The 25,761-nt window shown below is 36.7% G+C and overlaps 1 protein-coding gene across 19 annotated transcripts in view; it reads left to right on the top strand.

Annotated features, from left to right (window-relative positions):
* Nucleotides 1–25,761, top strand: part of SLX4IP (SLX4 interacting protein) — a 77,376-nt gene that overhangs the window by 41,032 nt on the left and 10,583 nt on the right. For 16 of the 19 annotated variants that reach the window (XM_038176716.2, XM_038176719.2, XM_038176720.2 and 13 more), the window contains 4 exons: nt 598–721; nt 11,148–11,204; nt 17,578–17,655; nt 20,284–20,372. In XM_038176716.2, coding sequence (XP_038032644.2) covers nt 598–721; nt 11,148–11,204; nt 17,578–17,655; nt 20,284–20,372 — 348 coding nt within the window. Of the gene's footprint in view, nt 1–597; nt 722–11,147; nt 11,205–16,932; nt 16,987–17,577; nt 17,656–20,283; nt 20,373–25,761 lie in introns of all 19 variants that reach the window. The other 3 variants (XM_038176722.2, XM_072035293.1, XM_072035292.1) reach the window with 2 other exon arrangements.

Below are 25,761 nucleotides of genomic sequence, written 5' to 3'. Positions count from 1 at the left end.
TTAGGAAGAGAAAAATCAAAATGTATTGGAGAAATTACATTACTGTGACCAAGTTAGCTCTAGGTCTTTCCTTCCAAATTTACACTGAATTGAACTGAAATATCTGTTGTGGTTTATAAGGATTCTCACAGTCTATGCTAACAATTGGTGGCAGTATTTTTAGTAATATTTTTCTTAGATTTCTAATGTTATCATACACTTATGTATTTTTTCCTACTTCACATGCAAGTGAATTTAATTTGCTGTTCAAAAATGAATATTATTTTACCGTCATAATGTATTTCATCTGCCTAGTAAGAACATTAACAGCTTTCTATAAATAATTGACATTGTATCATGTGCTCTTATCTGAATAAAAATGTATTTCCTCTCTTATTATTCAGAATATATAGCAAGATTGTTTGATTATTTTTTTTTCTTTCATTCCAATGCATTTCCTTAATTATCTGCTTCTCAACTCTATTTAATACCTCAGTATCTGACTGCAGATAATGTTTTTAGGTTTTGTATTTGAGTGATTTCATACTGATTTCTGTTATGTGTCTGTGGGCATTTTTGGAAGCTTAGATGTGACTAGGCAAATGGTTACTCTTTCAGGAGGTCTGCACGCTCCTGGAAGAGGTTGTTGCTTCAAGGGTCAAGCACTACCTGGAAGCGCCTAAACAACGTGGTCAGTGGAAATCAATGGAACATGCATCATCTGCTCCTTTGTTTATTACAGGTAAAATCAGTGATATATTTTATAGTAAAATACGGTGGAAACTGTTGTTCATTATTTTTTTCATGAAAAACTTGCAATCAGGAAATATAATAAAGCCAAAATATCTTTTTTTGGGGGGTGTAAAGTAACTTCGACTATGTTAAAACTCAGTAGGTTTTAATTTTTCTATACATCATTTAAAAAATAACATACCACTTGTACTATTAGTATGAAGGGCTGTCATTAAGCAGAATAAATGGTATAATCCTGGGTCTTGTAAAACTAATGGAAATCTGTTTTGTGAAGTTGGGCATTTACTTGAACACTTCTTATTTTAGAAATAATATTTTTCCTTCTCTTTCCTCTTGCAATATATTAGTTCATAAAAAGTTGCTATGATGTGATAAACGGCATTTGTCAATTTATCTGTGTTCCTGCAGATTTATGTGACCTTGGAATGCTTTGGAGGGAATGATTACTGTGCAGGAAAAAAAAAAACAACAAACAGTTGTAAGAACATTCACCCAACTGCAAGAATGTTGTTGGATTTGTGTGTGTAAGGGTGGTGAGACTAAAACATGCAATTTCAGTACATACATTTCACATCTAAAAATAGTGATTACTCTAACTTGTGTTCTTATGTTAGGACCTAATGCCTTGCCAGTGTTTGTTTTATGTTATTTTGCTAGCTGTTTTTGTCATTGTGGTGGGTTTTACAGATGATAGGCTTACCTAGTGTTACACCTCAAAATCAATCTTTTTTTTAAACACTTCTTAGGAAATAATGACTTTTGTTTATTACCAGTCTGGAGCATATTATAAACTTGTGACAGTAAAGAGTCCCTGTGTGTTTTTAGTTCCAAATGAACAAATAGAATTTTCTTATAGTGAAAGCAGGCCATTACAAAGGGTGAGATCGGAAGTTCTGAGAAGATTTTTTGAGGTTTTCTGTATTTTCTTTTACTGAGTGATATTTCATTGTTTATTTTTTAAGTTTCCTGTCTCAGTAAAAAGTATGTTTTCAAAAACAATGATTTTGTAAGATAAAACTGCCAGACAGGCTGATTGTTTTTATATATGCAGACATATGCACTAATTTGAGGGAGTTCTTGAGATTTTAAGGTTCTGTATTTTCTTGTATAGCACGAACTTTTCAGTCAAAATACTTGTATACTGTCCCACAGTTGTGAACTGATCTTCTGCCTGATTCTTTTCCTTATTTCCTGAAAATGAAGAGCTTAAGGTCATCAGTAATATCTGTGACAGTTTTAGATTAAAGAATATTTACTTTGGATGAGGCAGAATTACTGTTCCCTGAGTTTTCTGCAGTTAATCTTGCCATCATTAATTAACGCTAAAAAAAAAAAAAAAGGAAAAATAAAGAAAGAAAACAGTCTGTGATAACGAACATTCATGTTGAACTTAATTTCCAAATCTCTTTCCTCTTCCCTCAGCCTGCTTTGCTCAGGGCTGTAATTTGTAAGAAAGGCGTGCTTTGTTCACGTCCAAGAATCAAGTTTATTCACGTTACATTCAAGTCTATTCTTACCTGAGAAGGAAATAACAGAATAGTAGGTGGGTGTTCACCAGAGCAACAGGGACCTACCTCTGAGGGTCTGACCCTTTTAGGTGAGCCATGTTTAACTCTGTCAGTTATCATCACTCAAATGTGGCTTCAGAAACTCTGGTCTGTTACCTTCCTCTCTAGGTTCACAGTTTCTGTTTGTGGGGTACAAAGATATATTTTTGTTTTTTTTTCCCAAACAGAGGAAGTGCAAGATAGCCGGCCAATATTCATCTTGACAGTGTTTTGTAGTATGCAAAGAAATGTTCAAGCTCGATATGTGGCTAATTACATATGCGTTCTGTAGCTGCTGCTGGTGAAATAAATGTTGAAGCTTGCAGTTACTGTTGTATTTGGAGGTTTTAAAAAGTGTTTGAGTTCTTCAAACTGAACGGTTTTCTTTTGTTCCAAGTCATGCAAGCCTGGGTGTAGAGATTCACTGCTGCGGCAAGGAAGGGGGGATGTGTGGCAAGCACTAAGATGTGTATTAGTTGGTTATTTACTGCTTCAAGTATCACAGCTGAGCACCCCACTCTTGTTTGAACTTGCATTGTTTCAGATCAATTTTAAATAGTTTGTTCTCCACGTTGCAGGATGTATTCAAAAGTTATTAGAACCAGAATTGTTAGACCAATATTAAGCCTGAAAGCTTACTATCAAAGCATGTTATATTATGATTTTCCTCAGAAATAGAAACCAAGCTACCTTACTTGGATTAGCAGATCTGGTTCTGCTTTCTAGATCTGTAGAGCAGACTGTTAAATTGGCTACCGTTAATATTTTGAGATTTTTTTCAGCTACCACAATTTCTTTTAAATATTAATATTTTATTATGTTTAATGTTAAAATTATTTAATACCACCTTTCAGTTTGGTGGCACAGAATGTAAATATCCGTGCGTGTTACTTGTTAATTTACATTTCTTTTTCGTTTAAGTTACACCCACACAGCAGTATGTGGTGGGTCGCATACCATCCCATTAGGAAATCTGTGGGTGTTACACATAGGAGAAGAAAGAAAGAAAGAATGGAAAAATGAGAGAAAGTAGCCAAGACAAGCAAGTTCTTCCTATTCTTTCTTCTGTCTGAACAATTTCCCCACCCCTCCCAAATGGCCAGTATGAACAATTTGCCAAAGTAAGCTTTAATTTAGTCTTTGGACATAGGCTTTGGTATAAACTCTCAGTTTCCTGTGTTTAATTGATGTCCAAACGTGTTTGATTTTGATTTCTTTTATTTTTTAAGAGAAACTTTAGATGAGGTAGGTTTATGAAGATTTAACTTTGCCTGCATCCAATCTGCATGGACAAAATCGGGCATTGACCACGTGGTTTGCTTGCACTATTTTCAATGAACATAAGTCAACCAATAATAATAATAGGCCCTGTATTAGTGAATTTTGAAAAAAGCATCTATTTCACTTTACAATTGTATAAGCTTTAAAATTAGAACTGTTGTTTATGTGTGTATATGTATGCCGTACGTTTTCAGTTCACAGCAATTGCGCTGCTCAGTAATGCATGGTTGTTTCTAGTGATGGTGCCAAGCATCTTAGTGTGTCGTGATGCTTACTTAAATACAGAAAGGCTGTAGTCCTAAACAGCCTAAAAGCAAAGCCTGGTTTTTCATGTTCCACAGAAAGTAGTTCTTTCTGAATAAGAGCAATAAGAATTAAATAATTGCTGCTCAAAAAGAGATCCAAGTAGAGATGGTAAATATAGGAGCATGACAAAGGCAGGACTGTGAAAATTAAGGAAGAAGGCAAAGTTTACACGTGCACAGAGTAAATATAAAGGAAGATGTGTAAAGCAAATATGGCTGGTAGAAATCTCTACCTTAGAAATGGGAGGAAGGAAGAAGATATCTTGTACAGACCTCCTCCTTCCCCCTATTCAGGGAGAAGGCTCACTATGTTTACCCTACAAGTCATTTTCAGATTTTTTCTCATTCCTTCTCTAGCATCCTTCTTGTTTTTCTTGGCTTGATTGTGGAACATTTTTGCTCTGATTTCAGATCTTTTTATTGTAGTCTATTCTGCAGTGAAAATAATTAGACAGCATGCTGTCACATGGCACAGAGAGATCACAGATTGATTTTATCTGCATTTTTTTTGTATTATTGTGTTTTTATAAGAAAATTGGGCTAACTGTGATCGTGTTTTCCGTCTCTGTCTGTTCGCCTGTCCATCTTTTTCCTCCAATTACTTTCCCTAAATGTGATTGAACTTTACAAACTGGTAAGAATCTTAGACGTTACATTTATCAGCCATTAACATCCGATAAGCTTACTGAAATGACAAACTGAAAGAAGTGAAAGTGCTATTATGAATAGTTCAGCCTTACAAAGATCCAGAGTCAAAGTTCACAGCTTATTAAATATTTAAAAAATGGATAAGGCTCCATTTCATAAGAAAATGCATTTCATTTGTCCTGTTGCTCATGAAACTGTTTCTTTGGCTCCTGTAAACTAACAAAAATATACAATAAATCATGATGGTTCCAAACTGTTCTGACCTCGCATTTTCCTTACGAGTGTTCACTGTCACTATACAATATGAAACGTAGAAGATGTTCATAGGGTATATTCCATGTTACAGTCTTGTAGCATCACAAATGATTTAAAGTATTCCCACCCTCCTAGCTGTTAACTCTTATTCTTCTGTTGTGAAATATTCTTTCATTTGTTTTTAACAAGACTTTTTTTCGTCTGTCTTCCTTAAAGAGCAACTCCACAAAAACTTGATGGGTGTAACTGCAGGGAGAATAAGCTTTGTCAGAAAAGCTACCACTGGGACCGTGGAGGACAGAAATCTTTTGAATGAACTTTGATGTTTGCAGTTGCACATTTTGATTTCTCTCTCTCAAAAGAATTATACTGCAGCTTCTTTACAATGGAGTAATTTATGATTTGTGGCCCAGTCCTGCAGATCTTTGTGAACTTTAAACTTCCATTCATCCCTCTGCGACAACAGAGGCTCATAGCTCCCTGCAGTATGCAGCAACTTATGCAATAACTTAGGCAAAATGTTTTGATTAGTATTTTGTACTTAATATTTCCTGTATTTGCTTTAGTGTTTTTTATTTTTTTTATTTTTTTGAGCCAGCTAATGGGGGAGTAAAGGCATCTGTTTTTTCACTGGAATGTGTCTTCTTCTAGAAGACAAAATTACATATCTGAATTTTCTGTTGTCACAGGGAAGAGAGGATATGTAGCGAGAACACAAAAATATACTGATGTCCTGTTTAGGTATTTTCTCTTTAGTGATTTTTCTCTTATCTTAGTTTTCAATGCAAAAGATTTGAGAAGAGCTCTGAGAAAGGCAATGGAGATGATTCCAGATAAGAAATGCAGTATAGGGAACATGGAAAGAACAGGTTGGTGTGCTAGGACTCCATCCAGCCCAGAAAGATAATAACTAGGGAGGACACAACAGGCCTACAGAATCACTTGTACTCTCCTCCTCTTCCAGTTTGGGAAAAAATGGGCATAAAATGAAGTTAGTTGAAGTCAAAGTAGCTAGCAGAACTGTGAAAACTCTTCACCGAAGGATAATGGGGATGATAAAAGCTTGTGTTGAGCCCATGAGCTTTGACAAGAACATGAGAGAGGAATCCAGGAAGGGTACGGAGTTCACAGAAATTTCCTTTGGCTCAGTAAAGTTTTGAGCTGAGAGTACTTGGAGGCCAGGAGAGTATTGGGGGAAATATTACGTGCAGTTTGCTCTTGTGTTTGGTTCCCATTGCATGCACTTCTCGTGATGTTTAAATGCAAGGCGTTAAGCTATATGGACTTTTGATCTTATCCAGTATGGCCTTTCTTATCAAACATCTTTGGAAAAAGCCTGCACTGTAAACAGAAAACTTACTAGTACATTGGAGGGGGTTGGTGTGCTTCAAAGACTGTCAGAGGAAGTTGTGGCTTTCTAGACTGAAGGATCTACATTTGTCTTTTTCCTGATACTGAACTGATATTTGCAGACTTGAGCAATTGCTTTTGCAATTGCTATCACTGTCTTACATGGAACATTTGCAAGTGCAACACTAGACAGGTTGAATTCTTTCTGCTTATTTTACTTATTCCCTGGGAGCATCTCCCTAGTGAAGTTATGGTCACAGATAGGACATAAAATAGCATTTTATTTATTTTAAAGATATCCTATAATAAAGTGTTTTACATGCTTAATATTGAAAACAAATATATTATTTTCTTAAAACAATAGGAGAGTTGTTTAAGTTAGTGTATTTTTGTGAAAATTTGGCTTTAGTTTTGAAAACAGCTTTTACCTCAGACCTTTAATTTATACCTGCTTAATTCATTGTTTTTCTCTTACTTGCATCTTGATTCTTTTTCTTGTGTTTCCATACTTTTTTATTCATATTACAAAAATGACTTTCTGTGCATGTGCACAAAGACTGTGGTTGCATGCACAAACGCGATAGCTACTATCTTTCTGTCCATATCAAACATACAGGTCTTTCTGTACCATCCAGCTAGATCTGCATTGTAATTTTGCTGTTACAACCTCCGTTTATGCAAACACATGTATATATTTATACACACCTAAATTTCATTTTTTGGAGTTTTAGTTGTATAGCTAGACATAGAGTCAGTACCCATTAATTGTGTCTTTACAAAGTGGAATTATGTCTCCCCTTTAGTTTATCAGCACTGTGTAGAAGCTAATAGTCAATTTGCCTATCCAAAACATGCAGCATAGAATTAATTGTATCTAACTTTGTACATCTATAATGTAAACACCTACATCTGGTCTGGTGGTTTAAACTCTCTTCACAACTAATGGAAGTAGTTGGGCTCTTGTCAAGCACAATTCATCTGATACATATATTTACAGTAAATTGTCAGGTGATGTGAATCATGTTCCAGAAGAGCTTGTTTCTGTCAGTTAAAAATGGAGCGCAAAATGCTAGTCTGTAGATGTTGCAAATTAGGCAAGATGAACCTTACTTAAAATTTCTGCTTTACTTGGTTGCTACTCACTTGAGAGTATCAAAGTGATTCTCAACTAAGCCAGGGAATTACATAGTTACCTTTCAAAGGTAACTTAGCATCCAGTGTTTTTGGAATCCACATGGGGGGATTTTGAAAATTGGTCCCTAAGCACTTGCCATTTCTTTGCTGCTTGATTCTTCTTTGCAACATCTGTTCCTTTTCAAAGTATTTTATTCTTTGCTTTGTATAGGTTTTAAAGCTTCTATCGTCACCTGGAAGCAGGAATTCAGAGGATAGGATGTCAGCGTTCAGCTTCTTTAGACGTGTTTAAACACTAGGCATGGTAGGAATAGATTTTAAAATGATCAATGTAGAATTTTCTGAGGAATAAATTTGACTTTATTTTCTATCCTTTATGAACATGAAAAATTGGATTTCTCCTAGCAGCATTTCATAGGTCCTGTGGTCTGCATTTAATTGATGCTCAGATGCCATGTTTCAGAATGTTTAAAAATATTGGAGAATACATTATTTGGTCAGTACAAGAAATCTGATTTTCCTTTGCTGTCTCATCTTTAAAATCTATCTGTAGGATTGCTAGGAGCCTGTGCTGCCTGGAACATTGCACAGATGAAGTTCAAATGTCATCATCTTCTAGTGAGGGCAATGTGGCAATAATAAGTTCATTCTCCTGAAGTGGTTGCAAGTATCTGATCCTGGTCATATTTTTGTTTGGCTAAGTTTTATTGTAGTATGAGTAAGTTTGTAGGATTTTCATCCCTCCCACACACACACATTTGGATACGTAAGAGTGCACCTGTGCGTAGTGGGTTCTGTTGTTTAGATGTATACCAGGCTTACCTATTATGCATTTTCAAAAACATATATGCTGCATGTCTTTACCTTCCTATTGTGATAGTTTTCTGTGCACAGACGGCGGTGACCATGTTTTGGATGTCTGTTAAATAGTGAAAATCTGTGCTACTGGGGCATAGATTCAATTTTGTAGACATAAGTGGAATTGCTGAGATTTGCAGAGCTGTTTTAGCAAGCATGTATTTGCAACATCAGGACCGTTTACAGCATCTTAGGTTTGAAGGTTTCTCTCTCATAACTAACTGCATGGGAAGGAAGAATAGCTTGATTCTTTATTTAAAAAAACAATAAAATACAATTATGAAATTGTAAATAATGAAAGTGTATGAAAAAGGAAATATTTCTAAGGGCAGAAGAAAGACTCTTTTAAAAATGACCTAGGTGTGATAGTTTCTTCTGCCTTTTTAAAATTAGTTCAACTGTATGTGAAATGAGACGGAAAAAATAACTACTTGATTTTTATATTGAGATGACATCAGGTTCCTTTAATTAAAAAAAAGGGAAGGGGGAAAAAAAAAGTAGGTACTTTCTATTGATTCTTTCTAAAGAGAGCAATACTATTTTGCTTGCTATGTAAGCAAGAAAGAGTAGAATTTGAATTAAAACCTAAAAGAAATATGATTTCCTTAGAAATGTTTGGAGGAATTTACTTAATTGCAACCAGAAGTTTGACCTGGAAGTGTAACGTTTTGACCTTTTCGCTGTCTGGTTTCCTAAATGTGTTGTTTTGCTCTCTTTAAACTGTGAGAAAATCTGTTTTACACATCTTTAACCCTTGCACTCCCTGCAAGTCTGAGTCCCCAAACAATAACCAGCAGTCCAACAAAAACAGAAATGGACACTGCATCTTAAGAAAAGAAAATCATTATAGATACGTTTTGAACTTTGTCCTTTGTAGTTTCGTTATAGCTGGAAGTAATTGTGGGTGTAATTTGATGGTTAAATATGAACATGAGCTTCTCTTCAACTTTCCTTATTACCATATTACACAACAATACTCTCCTTTATGTCTTTTTGTTCTTAAAGTTCGTTATCATATGACAAAGAGAAAATACAGCTTCTTAAATTGCAAACATTCTTGGTGGGTTTATTTGTATTTGGAAAATTTTTAGAAGGCTTCTCAGAAACCCATCCAGGTAGAGACAGAAGTCCAATTCCTGGAAAAAAAGTCATGCATGCTCTTCTTATGTAAATAATTCAGTAAGAGCAGTGGTGTGTATTTGATTCTATAGGTTTAGCCCTCATCAGTCAAGGTGCTAGATAAATTGTTTATTGTACACACTGAATTATTTCCATGGACTACAAAGGCACAAGTGACATAACGTAAACAAAACTACACTGACCCAGCTTTGCAGGACCTGGGCCTTAATTTATTAAAAACACATATGGAAGTAAATTAAAATTCAGTAGTGCAGCAATTAGTAACGACTCTTAATTGAGAAGGGGAAAAAAAAAAAAAGAGTGCAATCTTGAATATGCATTTTGGACGTGGTAAGTGGATTTGAGATATTCTAATGCGCAGTAAAGAATGTTTCTCCCTGGATAACCATTCTACATTGCAATATTCTGTATATGTATCTGTGGAAAACAAAGTTTTTTAAGTGACAAAGCTTGCTTTAGAGACAAAACAGAAGGCAACAGTCCTGTATTTGTTTATAAGCGTCTTTCTGATACTCTTTAATTAAAATATTTGGTTTTCTCATGTGTGTGTATGTGTCATAGGGTATGGGCAATGTTTGTCTGTTCTTTTTTGTTGTATTTCCATGGCACCTGATAGGCTCATGTTCTTCGGTCATTTTGCATTTGCTGTTGAATACTGAGAAAGAGGATGCCCTATTCACCTTTGGACACTTAGTATCTGGTGAGCTGCTGCCAGTGACTACAAGAGATTGAGCTGCACAATTCAGGTGGTCACTTATAATGTTGTCCTCTTGAGTAAGCTTAATTGAGCAGCTGGCTACAAAGCTTTTTGAGGTCAGGTGCCAGCTTCTTGCACCACAACTGGCACCTGCTTCACTGCCAGAGCTGAGTGGCACTGATCAGATGATCACAATCTTTGGTCAGGCTTGGTCCTTTTGGTGGTATCCTATTTGCATTGGAGTGAATTTTGAGGATTATTTTGAAGTAGAGCCTTTTAGCAGCTGGCTTAATTATGGTCCACTTGTTAACATTTAAAAAAAAATAAAATACAGAAGGCTTCATTGTATTGGCTTTCCACATATTTGCCATGCTCCAGAATTTCCTTCTATTCTGAGATGTTAAAAACCTAAACAATCAGTTGTGTGAACAGAGAAAAACCTGTGAACCCCTGGCACAACATGCTTTGTTCAGACAACTCTGAAATGTATGCTGGTTCAAGTTCACAGGCATTTCTTCCAGCTTACTTGCTTTTGGAGTGTCCTGGAGATGGTAGGGTAGAAGAAGAGAGGGGTCATGACCACCAACATCTACCTCTTAGATCCACTGGGATGTCCTAATAGGAGTTTTTAGAGAAATAATAATAAAAAGAAGATAATGTTGTTTCCTGCTGTGTATCAGGATCAGCTTTGCAGAAACCACCTTTCCACAATTTGTGCCATCTTTTTAAAGTTCTGCAGAAGATACCTGCTACTGGCTTTTCTTTCCCTCATGCCCTCCCACCATGCCTCCAGAGGCAGACTGGCTTGCTTTTTTTCACCAGACCCACAGGTTTTGTAGCAGTGTGATACAACATACATTTCTCCACATGTTCCAAACTTGTTCCTGACATTTTTAGTGACCCTTGCCTAAAGACCTTGTTATTGGTAGAAGATGAAAGTCTTTGTCAGCTGTGGGAGCTATAGGGTTAAAACCTTTTCCTCTTGGGGAAGAAGGTTTTGCAGAAGTTATTTCCTATTACTGGGGGAGGAAAGGGGAAAGAGCCTGGAGACTTGTGAAAGGTTTGCTTGCCTTTGAGTCTTTTAACATCATAGCATTGGCACCTACAATAATGTTGTTCTAATGAACAATAAGGGGAACCAGTCATGTTTGTTAAATTCTGAAAGGCTCATACAGTTTTTTTTTTTCTTTGTTTTTCTAGACATGATTTTGTTTCGTAGAGATTCCTGGCATTCAGAAAACAAAATCCTCCTTTCAGGTATTTCATAGCATCAAAAATTTTCTTGAAGCTCATGGATATCTTCAAGGACAGAGTCAGGCTGAAAGGACATATTTTTAAAACGTGATTCATGCTTTCAAAGGCCGCCCTGTGCATTCCCTTGCACCCCGTAAGTCAAACTTGTCACCATCACTGAGGCTGTTTCATTTTAGCTAGAAGCTACCTTCTACAGGCAGGCTTACTTTTATCACTGCTAGGAATTCAGTGATATAAGTACGTGACACTGCTTGATTTGGATACAGCTGTGTCTGGCTAGTGTAGGGGAGATGCTCAGCATGGTGCTGAATGTGCGGTATGTGCAAATGTGACATCAGACAGTTTTTAACTAAGCTTCTCCTTCACGACAATACAGCTGCTTTGAAAAGACTTGAGATTCTCCTCTGCTGACTTGTCACAGCATTTACCGGGGGACTTGCTTTTCAATTCTCCTTGCCTTTTGGCTGGCACTGACAGATGTCTTACTCCTCCTCAGTTGTCAGGCTTATTCCAGTGGTTAAAGAGCTCCAGGCACGTGGTTTCCCCCAGAATACTGTTTATATGCTCAGAACATTGAGGATTCATAAACAGCTTTCGGTTCATGTGTTGAAGTCTGTCATGTGCAATAAATAATACGGTCATTAAGTTTGAGATCAACTAAAGGGTGAAATCACATCTTGTCTCCTATTAGAAAACAATTGTCTGTGGTAATGGTACACTGACCTTCAAATACATGGCTCTACTTTATCTGCTCGAATGCATTAGCAGGTGGTGCTTGGTATTATTGCTGTTACATTATGAATGGCTTGTGAGAAAGCTGCTCTCCAGGATTGGATCAGTCTGCCTTTCCACCTCAAGTTTTAGTGAGGGGAAGGCATGTTTTTCCTTCAGAGCTGGCATGTTCTGAGGGTCTCCATCAGATGCATTTCTCACCTTGCAGCTGGATGGTCTGACACTTGTTTCCTTTTCAGTTCTCTCCAAAATACCCATGACAAGCAGGCCAAAAAACACCTTATACTGGGTCCAGTTTGCTCAGTAGAGCTCCAAAGTTAGAGTGAATTCCTCCCTTTCCCCGCTAGAGGAGAGCCTTACAACCCTGCTCTTGGGTTTCATCAGTCCAGTTTGGCTGCTAATGGCTCATGGGCTGAAGCTTTTAGATACTGTGCCATGTCCAAATATCTGTGTTCCAATAGCAAAAAGGATTCTGCTAGGCATATCTCTTCCTGTCATGATGGGATTAATTTGAAGCTTTCTTTACTTCATCTAGCAGGGGCCCTATTTCCTGATAGGAGCCAAATCTTGCTCCCGGATCCTCGATGAGATAGATCTTCTACCTGTTTGTGTCAACAAATAGCCTGTTTTCAGAAGATTTAGTGACTAGAAGAATAGTGCTAATACTGACAAAATCATGAAAGGGAAAGTAAGGAGGAAAAAAAAACACAAAACGAAACAGTTTTTGCCTGTACTTTGTTAAAACTGGCTGTAAGGCACCCTGGAAAATACAGAAGAAAACTAAGTCATTGAATTTATTTGCAGATATGAGTTATCAAGGTCAGACCCTGCATACTTGCAACACAAGTGAGCAATTGGTAGAACCATAAGAGAGGAGTGCTTTGTTTTTGTGCATGGCGAATAGTGCCTGCAGTGCTGCATTAATGTCTCTTAGCTTACCCTCGCTCTTCCTGACATGCACATGTGCACACACGTACGTGTGTATATGGTCAGTACTGTACCCAGGCTTTTCTTTTAGGCCACATTTATTGTATATAAATCTAAAGGCCAAAATGTATTTTTTCTTAATTATTAAAAATGGGAAAAGGGCTTTTTGATATTTTTATTATTATTATTATTATTATTATTATTATTACATGTTTTCCTGTGTACTTCTTGTAATTATCACTTGAAATAATGAAAATTTAAAAAATAATTGAAAAATTTTTAAACTGAAGGGAGAATGTATGGAAAGAGTGGCTGACATCCTCAGCTGTGTAAGTTGGTCTGGACCCATTGGTTATCTACTGTATAAAAATTTGCATCAGATGAAGATCAGTTATGCTTGGCTGTTACATATGAAGCTGATACTTTGTGTGTGTGTGATCTGAGGTAGTGCCCTGGAAATCCCATACCCATTCAGAACACCAGAAAAGACTCAGGAAGTCTTGGTGGCTTTTTGTGGTGTTCCCTGCCATTCTGCTGCCCCTAGCTTACCCCAGACTTAGGCTTAAATTTACATGCAACATTTGGTTTTGAATCTCATCTAAATTAGAAATAGTGACCTGTGGCAGATGGTGTGAGGAACTGAATTTCTTCTGGGAGAGAAAACATGCAGAATCAACACTAGGTTTAGAATAAAAGTGTTTTTTTTCTAAGTTTATAAACGATCAGGAATTTGGATTTGGTGGTGAATAATTTTAAAAGGAGAAATATGACCGCTAAAAAGTGGTGTAATAATATGTCTGTAGATCACTTTGAAGATGAAAAGCTCTATATACTGTAAACATTATTACTCGAATAGCTTCATTTGCATGGAATAATTAATCTAGCATAGGCAAAATGTAGATTTTTTTTTATGTACAATACAATATTTCAGAAAGCCCTAATGCACCTATTTATTTTCAAGTCGTAACCAAAGAAATTCATCTTTTTTTAACATTTGTTGCAAGGATCTGTGATCTTACTTTATGAACAGAGGCAGTCCTAGACGAGGATAATCTGTTAGAAACATGAAATGCCTAGGCTAGGAGAAAAAATTGTTTTATTTATTTATTGTTATTTGTGTTTAATGCTGGTGTAAAACCCCTGTGCAATGAGAAATTGGTGCCTCTTGGATATGGAAGCTTTTGGGGGGCAATCACACTCCTCAGGCCTGAGCTGTGGCTTTGGCAAAGGCTTGCCCCAAGTTGGTTGCAGAGCTGTGCAGGTGCCCGATTCCGCTGGGAGGTGAACACCTGCCAGGCTGCTCGAGATAACTCAGCAGCTTAGAGGCATTTTCCCAGGCTCCAGATGAGCAGGCTCGAATAGCCGTGGGAGAGGGCTTCCCGCTGCTGGACGCTGTACCACAGCCGCCTCTTGGCAGCCCGCTGGAAGCTCAAGGCAGCTTGGCTCTTACTCCTTCGGCAAACAAGCGGTGCTGGATAGTTTTACAGCACAGAGTCAGTGTCTGATACTTCCTCTCAGTGTCTTGGGACTCTGAATAATAACAGGCAGGGCAAATTACCATTCCCCTAAAAGGCAGCACTCACTGGTGCATGTTACAGCTGAGAGTGAGCTGTGGCTGTTCTACAATTACTTTTATTCAGTCACATCTGGGAGCTCTGGAGTTGTAGTTTGGTTTAGCTTGTTTGTTTGTTTGTTTTTTGAAACTGGGATCTGATGTTTTAGGTGCACAGTTTAGAAGAAAAAAAAAAAAACCTACAGACCAGTAACAAAATTTATATTTCTACTTCTCTGTTGGTAATTTACAAAATGGAGCTATGTCTGCATTGTATGATGAAGAGGAACCTGAAGGCTAGGCTGAGTAGATTTACTGATCCCAAGATCTGTGAAATTTCTCTTACTGGCTGCAAAAGTCTTTTGTAGCTTGAGGGTAAACCTTCTACAGTGCACTTAAAATGAGTTAATGCTGGATTATTTGGTACATCTCACTTGGTCCCTCCTTACAGACAGCGTGACGAGCAGCTTTTGGTGCTCGCACAGTATACGCTGGCTTTCTTTCCTGGAGCATAATTCACGGCTTGCCCTGAATCAACATCAGCATATGCTAGTATATAAACAGAGTTGGTGGTGAACAAGTCTGAAGCTGAGAGCAGATTGAGACTCATGCTGAATAACTGTAGAAAGTTTATTTAAAAAAAAAAAAAAAAAAAGAAAAAACAGACACCTGCAAGGTGCATGAGGTTGTGAGATAAGGTGCCCTTGTGGGGCTTATGTTTTAGCTGCTTCTTCCTTGAAGCAGAGTGCTTAATTGGATAATAGATTTCTCTTGCAGGAAGCAGAAAGACGGTATCACGGTTTTTATAGTTCTGCAATAATCCTGACAATTTTAATACTGGGAAGTTTATGAACTCGGGCTGACTTTATGGGTTGGATTAGATGTCGCATACAAGAGGTTTCGAAACATTTGATAAGTGTAGCTGAAGGATAGTTTCAAAATATAGGTATTTTGAATGCAATGCATCTTAAACTTTTTTTCTACTATTAGCAATAAGTACTAGCAAATCACCTGTTTTGGCTTTTTCAGCAAAGTCAAGCAGCAGATAGTCGTGGAAACAAAAATTCTTCTTTAGTGTTAGTCCCTCCAGGCAGAGCATATTAGCTTGGGTGCCAGCTCCCCATGAGGGCTCTACAATACTGTCAGACCTGAGCTGACACTGCAAAAACAGTGTGAAGCTCTCTGCATCTCTTATGCATATGTTTTGATAGATTGGAGGTAGGTGTTCTGCTCCAGGGAACAGTAACTGGCTGAATCAAGGGCCTTGAAGAAGAATTTTAAACTTTGTTAGGCCATTAGTCAATCAAATATGATTAAGTGCATAACTTCTCAGAATACCAGGATAGCAAGACAAATACACAGATGTATGTGTCACCCGATTCTCAAAAGAATTTCATAAATGAGGTATTGTGCTCTTCTCTGAGTAAAAGCAAAAAATTCATGCTTTTTTCATTTCTATTCTTTCTCAAGAAAAGTATTTTTTTTCAGGTACACGGAGGTGGAAAGACTTCCATTCCTGGTTTTGGAAATTTGTTTGGAGAGTTGTACTTCTGGGAATGTTACTTTTTTTGGCATGATAGAGATCACAGTGGAAATGCTATCACCACACTGATAACTTATTTATGTGAAGAGCAAATTCCTTGATTTGGCTAATCCTACCAATGTTAAAGAATTATGGATGCCAAACTGGAAATTGCTAAAAGTAATTTTCTTTAATTGTGTTCATAAATATACAGTTAATAAAGGTGGTGGATTACATCCAATTTTTTCTTTAGCACTCATCGTTTTCAAAGGATAGTTTAACTTGTCGAATCTTGACTTGATCTTTAAAGGGAAGTCAAATTTTCAGATACTTTCAGTATCTTCCTGAGGGGAAGGAAAAAAAGGTGGCTGATAAATTTCAAAGGGATTATGATCAATACCTATAGTTCTTAACGAGGACTGATGCTGAGCAGCACTGCATGGTGAGCTCCGGGAGATTTGGAGTACAAGTAGGAGAGCTACAGACCGTGCAGGAGAGGACATGCATATTTTATTTTGTATTTAGGAATACGATGTGCTTTAGCACTTGCTCCAGGGATTGGGAAAGGAGCACATGGGCTTCTCTTACATCCTGTTAAATGTTTGGAGAGAACAGCAGTAGCACTTGATTTTTGAACTTACGTGGTAATTGCATCTAGGGTAGCTGACTGTCTTGGAAAGAGCACTATTATAAGTATTTCAGAACCACCAGAGTCAGGGGAAATGTCATTAATTGCCTTTTGCAAATTAATTTTACTGAGGTGTAAGGAGAGACTACAGAGGAGACAGAGGAGGAGGAGTCACAGGTTCTCACTTCTTTCAATTTCAGTGGGAGTTAAGTTGCTAAATACCTTTATGAATCAAGTCCTGATTTACCCAGGGTCATTTGGGAATTAAAGTAGAACAAAAGTAAAAGCTGATTTCCTTAGCTCTAGTCTTGGAGTCTCTTTGCTGTAATATAATCCTTTCTGTCCTTTTCTTATGCTCCTGGTGCACAAGGATTTCTGTCATTCTCAGGAATGGAAACTGAAGAAACCTCTGTGTCCATTACAGGTATCGCTGGGGCAGCCAGGCTAGCTTTGTGTGCTTGTGGATATTGAGGAGGCTAAATGTATGCATTTCTCGCTTAATTCAATGCAAGTGGAGATGATTAGGCCTCTTGTGGATTTTTATAGCCGGCATTTTTTGTATCAGCTTTGAGCATGTCGTCTTCCTCCAGAAAGTAGTTAAAATAAAAGTAGTTAAATAAAAGGTTGCCCGTAGTTTTTGTGTAGAATATGAATGAAAACGTAGCAGTAACTAGGAGTCTAGCCTTGTGGACTAATGACTGAGGCAGTAGCTTATTAAGTGGATAGCAACTGTGATCAGTTAATTGACTTAACTATGTTTCTGGTTGTGTACCAGAACTTGAAGTTTAGTAGGTTGTTTAGATTTTTTCTTCCTCCTGTTCCAGGTATGAATTTCTTGAGATTTCAATATGAGTAGTTTTTTCTTTTTTAAATATTTCTTTAAAGATATGTTTTCCTGAGCTGCAGCTTCTTTCTCTCAACCAATCTTATCTTTTTAGATGTGCAACACTTTGAGACCAAAATATCTGATGTACCTTTACACTTATTATTATTATCTCTTTGTTTTATGTTGCAGCCAACAGTTTTCACATTACTGCCTATTTTATGAAGAGATGGGTTAATCTCCGTTGTGCTGTAGGGAAACATTATCGTGGTAAGAAATCATTTTCTAATAATATTACTTAAAATTCTGTTCAAAATGGAGGGCAAAAAAAGGGATGCAAACTAATAGTTGTTAAATTTTGGTCTGCTTAATCAAGATCTGTTTGGGAGCTTGACTTTTTTTCTCAAGGGGATGTTTGCTGAAAAATGAGAAGAGTTTCCTACCATATGATGGATTTTTTTTTAACTTAATTTTAAATTTTTGTATACCTTGCCCCCAGGGTAATCAGCTAAGCCACACCAAATTCTGAAAGTTGATGACACTCAGCATTTTACTGAGTCTCTGCAGGGTGAATCAACCAGAGGTTGCAGTATGAATCACTTCATTATTGCTTGAGTGTCTTGTGACATCAACTGTGTAGTACAAGTGCATGCAAGAAAAAGCTTTCATTCGGCTCAGTGCTATAAAACCTTAACTTAGGTGATGTCATTGGACCAGATCTTTTTTCAAGTCTTCTCAAGCCAAGATGCTCTGTAAGGAAATGATATCAATCCTGTCCTGCCAACAGCAATAAAGAGGAGCTGTAATGATCACTGCCCTTTGTGTTGAGCTTTTCATATTAAAAAATAATAATAATAATAAAAATTCTTCATGTTCCTTTAAAAATATTGACTACTTGAATAGTATTTTAAGGTATTTCCTATTTTTATAGGAATTCATTGGATTCGTCAGTGTTTAAATCTCTTCAAATACCAACTGTTTTTAATCCATTGCAGTGTTATTTTAAATGTTTCATCAAACTTGTTCCCCCTGTCTCCTGGAACAATAGATTGTGCACTAGTGCCTCAGCACGGCATTGTTTTCTGTATATTAAATTCCAGCCTTTTTAAAGTGTCAATCAAATATCATTGTGCCTAAAGATACTTTCATTTTGTTAATCAGCAAGTGAGATTGTCATAAAGTATGACAATAAAAGTTGCTAACTGGAATGAACTTGCTGTAGTAGTGCTGCTAAAAAGAAAGGCTTTGATTCCGCAGTCAAATTTTTTTTCTACACAAAGTTTCTAGCAAGAGAGAAACTTCATTTTGCTGGGTTTCACTGCCAATAACTACCAGAAGAATAGCCTCACAAAATAATTCGATACCTGTGTCTCATTTCAGTAAGATACATCTGTAGTTTCACAGACAAAAAATGGACATTTGGCCTAACAGAAAAAGAATCTTGCATACTGTAAATGGTGTGTCAGTATCCAAAGTCAGCTTTACAAAGTGATGATTATTGGAACCATGCACAGCAAATTCAGTCCTTGCAATAGCTGTCCAGCTTTTCTTTTGCATCTCATTTGGAAGCGGTCTGTGTCAGTTTGAAAGCCATCGTACAAGAACTTTGGGGGTGGCTTCTCACGTCTTGAGGATACAAGCAGAGAAACAGCAGTCTGGTCATAAGGCACAGGATGAATATTTCCTTGGAAACAGTTTTGCCTATAGAGCCAGTATTTCTGAAAGGCTCATCATACTCTTTATCCAGTTACAGTAGCTTAACAAGTAGTTTTGCCAACAAACATGCATCTGAGGTCTCTGTGTACACTTCTTCAACCAAAGGCAAGTACAAGATAGTCAGTTTTAACACCCCCATCTTTCATAGTAATTACTCTAGCAAAGCCAATGCTGGCAAGCACTTGGAATGGTTAGTTGGATACTATTGGACACGTGCTGGTGGTGAAGGAGCACTGCCTTCTAGAGAAGCAGTTGACCACATAAATGACCCACACTGGTGAATTATGTACATCCTGAGTGTACTCCATTTATTATGTGGAGATACTTTACAAAAATCTCTGAGGTCAACCTCCTGGGTATCTTTCTGCATGCTGTGTCTTCCTGTCCCAGAAAATACGGTGTTGTGTTTTGTTTTGGAAGTACAGCAAACTTTAAAATCTAGTAATTGTCTTAAGAAAGAAAGGGAGAAAAAGTTCAGGTGAAAATATGAAGGTGTTGATCTGGAAATTACCAGATATGTCAAATAAAGTATCCAGCTTTCCTCTTTGCATATCATTTCCAGGGGTTGAATAAAGCTATGCTTGGTCTGTTTTAATCTGAGAACCCTTCCATTTTCAATCCTCTGTTACTAGCAACTTGGGTGTGTTCACAACAAACCATGTGATCTTGAGTAAAATACGTAATTCAGTAACAGTTAACTAATTTATTTAGTGACTTCAAAATCACTATAGTCAGTGTTGGAAACACTTGGTCTTACGCTGATTTTTTGTATCAAGTGCTGATTGAATATGTTGTGCTGTACTGCAAACACAATTTGTAGCTTTTGCTATGAAAAGACTAATCACCAGAATAGCACAAAATAAATAATTGTGAAGTGTTTTTTTCTCTTGGTTCTGTCTAGTATAGTTGTTCAGAGGTGTGGTTGGACTAATTTGCAGCAGTGACTGTTCTCTTGGGAATTAAACTGACGTATTGATTTTATTTTATTTTTAAGGATTAAAAAAGCAAAAAAATAATAAAAAATCAGTGATGTGATCTTGAAAATAAACAAGCAAGCAGTGGAGGGCATGAAGTGAGTTATTGCGCCATTTACACCATCTTTTCTTTACAAAAATAAAATGCATGCATGTCAGAATACGAGTTTAATTTTTACAATCTTCTTTTTAATTCTTTTTTGCATAGAGCTACGTGTGTTTCCAGACAAATTTGTAGTTTGTGTCAGTAAACTTGAATTTAATCCAAATGCTTGGACATGTGAAGAGGGTGCATTGGTATGTACAAAACTGTTCTATAATTTTTCTGGTTTGTTTTACAGTGGTAAGATGAATGTTTATATGTAGTTGTAATTATTTGCGTATTTGTGAATGTTATCTTGGAACCAAAATCTCCTATTAACAATTGGTCCAGAGTATTCAAAAAGACATTCTGAAGTAATTGTCTGAAGCAGACGAGAATGGGGATTTCTGGAAGCTCAGCATTTTCTGAGTTGCATAAGGCACCTTGTTTTACAGATCTCTTTTTTTTCCTTTGTATTTTGTCCTTGTAATACTTTACTTTCCAAAATTATAATGGGTCAGTTTCAAGTGTCAGTGGCTTTCTTGTATGTTTTCCTAGCACTTGTTCTGCAAAACAATTCATATGGATCAGTGCTAGCCCTGTTGGGAAAAAAAAAAATCCCCAAGCATTTATGGAGAAAAAGGCACTGGTGTATAGTTAAATACCATAAACTATTCTGCTTAAATATTTCATCTTGAAGGCTTTATCAGGGTCAAAAGCTTATGAATTTTATGCTGCAGTTAACTGCTGATTGTCTCAGGAGTGTTCACATTGACCCAGGTGGCCTGCTATATGGCAGGCAGCCTGTTCTGTGCTCACAATAAGTCAGAATTATATGCTGAGTTCTATGTATGTTTTATTAGTTGCTGTTAGGTATGTTAAAATATACTTGACACCTTAAAAAAAAAAAAAAATCTAAACCTTGTACTTAGTATTTTTTTTCATATCAAGCAGATTTGTATTTGTTATACTAAATGCATATTATCTTGATTCTTAAACCGGTAAATATCATTAAAAGATGAAGGAACAAGGAAATGTTTTTCTCTTTCACGGAAAAAAATATAACTTTAGAAGGATTTTGCTGTTTTGGAAAGTTATTACTTTTCAGGATCATCTTGAAAAACTATTTAGATGCTTTAAGTAGAAAATCCTGTCTTAGTGTTTTGAGTAAGAAATAATTATTTCTTTCTTGTTTAAGTAGCTCTTATGAGATATCAAGTTCTCTCCTTTAGTATGTGTATTTTGTTTTGTTTTTCTTTCCATAAAATAACAGATTAAAGCTTTTTTTTTTTTTTTAGTTTATTTCACATGACTGTGTAGTAAGAAGGTAAATGAAAAATAAAATATGGACTTCAGCTTGACTATTTGAAAAATCCATCTTATCTATGGAAACTCCTAGTTGTTTAAAAAGGGATTTCAAGCATTTTTGTGTTTAAAAACAACAACCAGTAAAGAACAAACAAAAATCTCTGTTGTGGGATCATACCCTAAACAATAATAAAGCCTTGGGAGTTTGCTGTATTTACAGATGCAAGAGGCGCACACAACTGGCTGGCACGGTCAGTGCGGTGTATTGGTAGCAGAGAATAAGATAAAGCTATCCCTAAGCCATTATCGCTGATTTGAAGAACTAACAAAAAGGGAACACGCTCCCAGCAAATGTTTTTGAGAATCATCCTGACTCTCGTCATACTAACTTAAAGGACCCACTGCAGACTGTTTTGTTGACCCAATACTTCTACAGCATGTTAATACCAGGTTTGTCCTAAACTACAGTTCAGTGCTTTGCCAAACTGGGAGGGTGTTTGGTTGCCACTGAGGGATAATTTCAGGTTTTTGTCAATCCAGAAGCAAAGACTAAGGATCTGCACTGCGTGTGTGCTTTTCCCTATGCAATTTAGCCCTGAGTGTGCTTGAACTCCAAAGTAGACTGCAAAAGACCACCCAGAAGACCTTTCTGTTGATAGACTCCAGTGTATTCTGTCATGGGCTAAAAATGAGGCATATGTTTTGTTTTCCTCTGTCTGTTGTTTGGGTTTGAATCATTTCATAATGTTGTATTCTAGTTCTTTTAAATGTTTAATCAGCTTACACCCTTGGTTTGAGGGTCTATCTGTGTTTTATAAAAGCAGTTGACTCTGTGTTAATGGAGACTTTGTCACATTTCAGTGTTGCTTATTGTCATTGCGATTGACTTAGTCAAGGCTTAACAATTTTCATTTTTGTTTTACAACTACTTTTATGAAGTTTTATGGTTTGGGTCAAACATTCTTTCCTGAGCTCTGTCAAGACAAGTCAGGCTCGATGCCTTCCTTTCCAATTACTTTAAACCAGTTTTATGTCAGCCTGATATGTATTTCTTTCACTTATTGCAACTCTTTTTTCATCTATCTTCAGCACTTTGGCCTTCGTCTTTTCACTGTCTTTTAAGCTATTTTGTTTCTCCTGGAATAGAGAGTGATTGAATCAAGACTGTCAGGAGTTGTAGCCAGATTAAAAAAAAAAAATAAAAAAATCTTATATCCCACATCTTTGGAAAGTTCATAATTAGATTGGTTTTGAGATATTCACAAGCACAAACCTTAGCATCAATTGCTGAGAAAAGCAATTTGAAGCCTTCTGCAATGCCTCCTGTAACACCAAGAAAAAGGTGGCTTAGGCAGTCTCTGTCAAATTAGCTAAAGCAGTTTAAGTTAATTGAAGATTTGAGAGCACTTCTAAGGAGTACAGTTGAAATAAAATAAAGAAAATCTATTGATATTTAATTTTCTATTTTCTAAAATCTGTTTAGAAATGGGTGTTCCTGTGGCCATATCTAAGAAACAGGCTGCAGGCAGTAGTTATCATTTTGGAAGAAGGGAAATCTTGTTTAAAGAAACAGAGCAAGTTATTGAAAATACATAAGCAAATTGGAAGTCTTAAGGAAAAGATGGAAGAATAGCTGGGCTGATTAATGCTAAGCATAAACGTAAAGCCATTGTTTCCTGTTTTGCAAAACTATGTTTGTAATCTTGAATAGTTTTATCTTGAAAAAGAAGACAGCTTTGGGAACATGGCAAAAGAGGAAACCCAAGGAAGTAAAAGAGCTCTAGAGAGATTAGTCATTTCTGTAAAAATGACGACGTTTTCATGTTTATTATGTAGAGAGCTAAAATGGAAAATTGGAAATAGGTTATCTGAAGAAACAGTGGAAATGGGTGGAAGGCTTATGGAGGCTTGTGAGCATTTAAAAATGTGCTAACAATGGTGTATTCATTGATAACCACATCAGCTTTATACTGGAATCTATGAGAGGAAGCAGTTGTAGGGAAAGCATGAAGGAGGTTAAGCTAATGACGGAAATTTGAAATTATTATTCATATAAAATCAGAAAAAGTGGATAGTAGGGGATCCTGGTTTGACTAAAAAGATCTCAGTTTCCACTGAGCCTTGTTAAGTTGCAAAGAAAATTATAGAAAATTTAAAACTGTTTTCCAAACAGAATGTTCCTCTTAAAAACAAAACAAAGTAAAACAAAAAATAGGTACAGTAGAAGAAGAAAAATGCTAAAGGTATGCCCTGTGCTTTTTAAATAAAAACAACCCATTTCATCATCTTCATGCATGTCTGATTTTATGAACTGTCATTGTGACATACTTTATGCATGTTACAGAATTTTCTTTTATTGAAACTACTATTACGAGAGTTTAGGGGACATAATTTTCGTGAATTTTGATTATGCTGGGAAAAGGCTTTTGGTCCTTTCGTGAAAACATGTACTCTTAGCTGTAATTAACATGAAACTTAGTATTAGAGCATGCACTGCTGCAACAGTGTGACTGTTGGAACATAGAATGAAAAGGAAACCCATTTTTTCAGGCAGGAGCAATTTGCAATTTAGTAAGACGATTTTATGTGAAATCTATCTTAATACTTTTATTATTAAGTGATATCAGATTGAGTAGGGGAAGAAGGAAATGCTGTGAAATACAGTCATGCAAATTGCAGTGTATAAAGTGCTAATCTTGGCATGAAACTGCGTGTGTATCTATGACACCAGAGTTAAACTGTTGTAGTGATGGGTTACGACCAACAAGTCAGTCCATATTCCCTCCAGTTCCAGCTACATATCCCTTTCCTTTCTGGTTATAGTGGACCAACCAAATGATTCTTTAGTAGAGGATGAATTAGTTCTTTGAGTTGATATAGCAGAATATGACATATTTGTGAAGTCTCTGTTTTGTTTTTTTTTCTTTTAATTGGAGAATTAGTTTTCCATCGCACCTGTTTACTGAACCAATTCGTCCTATAACCACAGAGTTGCTGATGACAACACAAAAAGTGAGACGAAGAGAGCAAGATCACCCCTTTAGGTAGCAGCTGATAGCTACCTTTGTTTGCAAGTAACATCCAAAACGCATGTAATATTAACCTTTGTTGTAATATTTGCTGTGTTCTTCAGTTTCATTAGCTTGTTTTAAATTTCATAAAATCAAGTTTTCATTTGTTTTCATATAACATTTATTTAGTTATTAGAGGAAATGTATATAGAGGAAAATATCGTTACACTGTAGTTTGGTAGTTGTATGAAGGGCATTTGCTTCTTTTAAAAGGCAGAGAAGGGAAAATGCAAACTAACAAACAATATCTGCATACCACATAGTGGAACAGCTAAAGATTTGCTTTTCTCTGATTTTCCGCTTTTGATACTTCCAGATTTTGTCGTCTTTTTGTTCTCATCCTTCATATTCAGCTTGAGCTGATGCTGAAACATGCAGTCCCTTCTGCTTTCTCTTCCTTTCTCTGAGCCCTGCATTCTTGTGCTTAGCATCTGTCAGTATTGGCATGTGTGGAGAGCTGGAGTAGTTCACTGATTCCTCTGAAAACAAATTTTGTTTCTTTTTTTTTTTTTTGGTGGTTGTTTGTTTTTTGCATGGTTAGCTTTCAGCTGGATAGCTTTGGTGGCCAGGCTCTCACCGTGCGGCTGCATAAACGCTGCTGTTGAACCATGTGTTGGGCAGGGATGAAACTTCCCTTTCAATGTCAGTGTAGCTTTAAATTATCTTATATCGTAAGACTGCTCTTTCAGATAATTTACGTCACAAAGTAATGATACTAACATTTTTTACTCAATCATAAAGAAGAAAGCTACGGCAGTTTGAAAATATTCCCTTTTTCCCAGCTGTCTGCCTTTTCTCCTTGGAGATTAACACTCCTATAACAGAGTTTGCCAAAAGGTCCGTGTGCTTGCACCTCATCTTGCCACGTATCAGTCCTAGGGATTCATGCAAACCAAACTTTGCTGGGCTTTAAGCTAACGCTGTGAACTGGGAGCAGGAGCAGCTGGGCGTGCGTGTGTGCGCTCCCTTCTGCCAGCCCTGCTGTGGGGGCAGGAAACTCCTGTGAAAGGGGAGGGAGGATACCTGAGGGTGGCAGAGCTGGAGGTTGCCTCAGTGAGATTTGTCTGAGCTTGTCTTGGTTTCTTCGTATAGCTTACAAACTGACTGATTTATTTTTTGCATGGCGAAAATATAATAGCTATCAGCTGTTTAATATTCCAGAGAAGCGGACAAATGATGAAATGAAATTTGACACAGTTATTTCAATTAGTCAAGAAGACTTTGG

The sequence above is a fragment of the Anas platyrhynchos genome, chromosome 3 (assembly GCF_047663525.1).
Source record: "Anas platyrhynchos isolate ZD024472 breed Pekin duck chromosome 3, IASCAAS_PekinDuck_T2T, whole genome shotgun sequence".
Taxonomy (NCBI): domain Eukaryota; kingdom Metazoa; phylum Chordata; class Aves; order Anseriformes; family Anatidae; genus Anas; species Anas platyrhynchos.
This window is presented reverse-complemented; position numbering and strand designations above follow the sequence as displayed.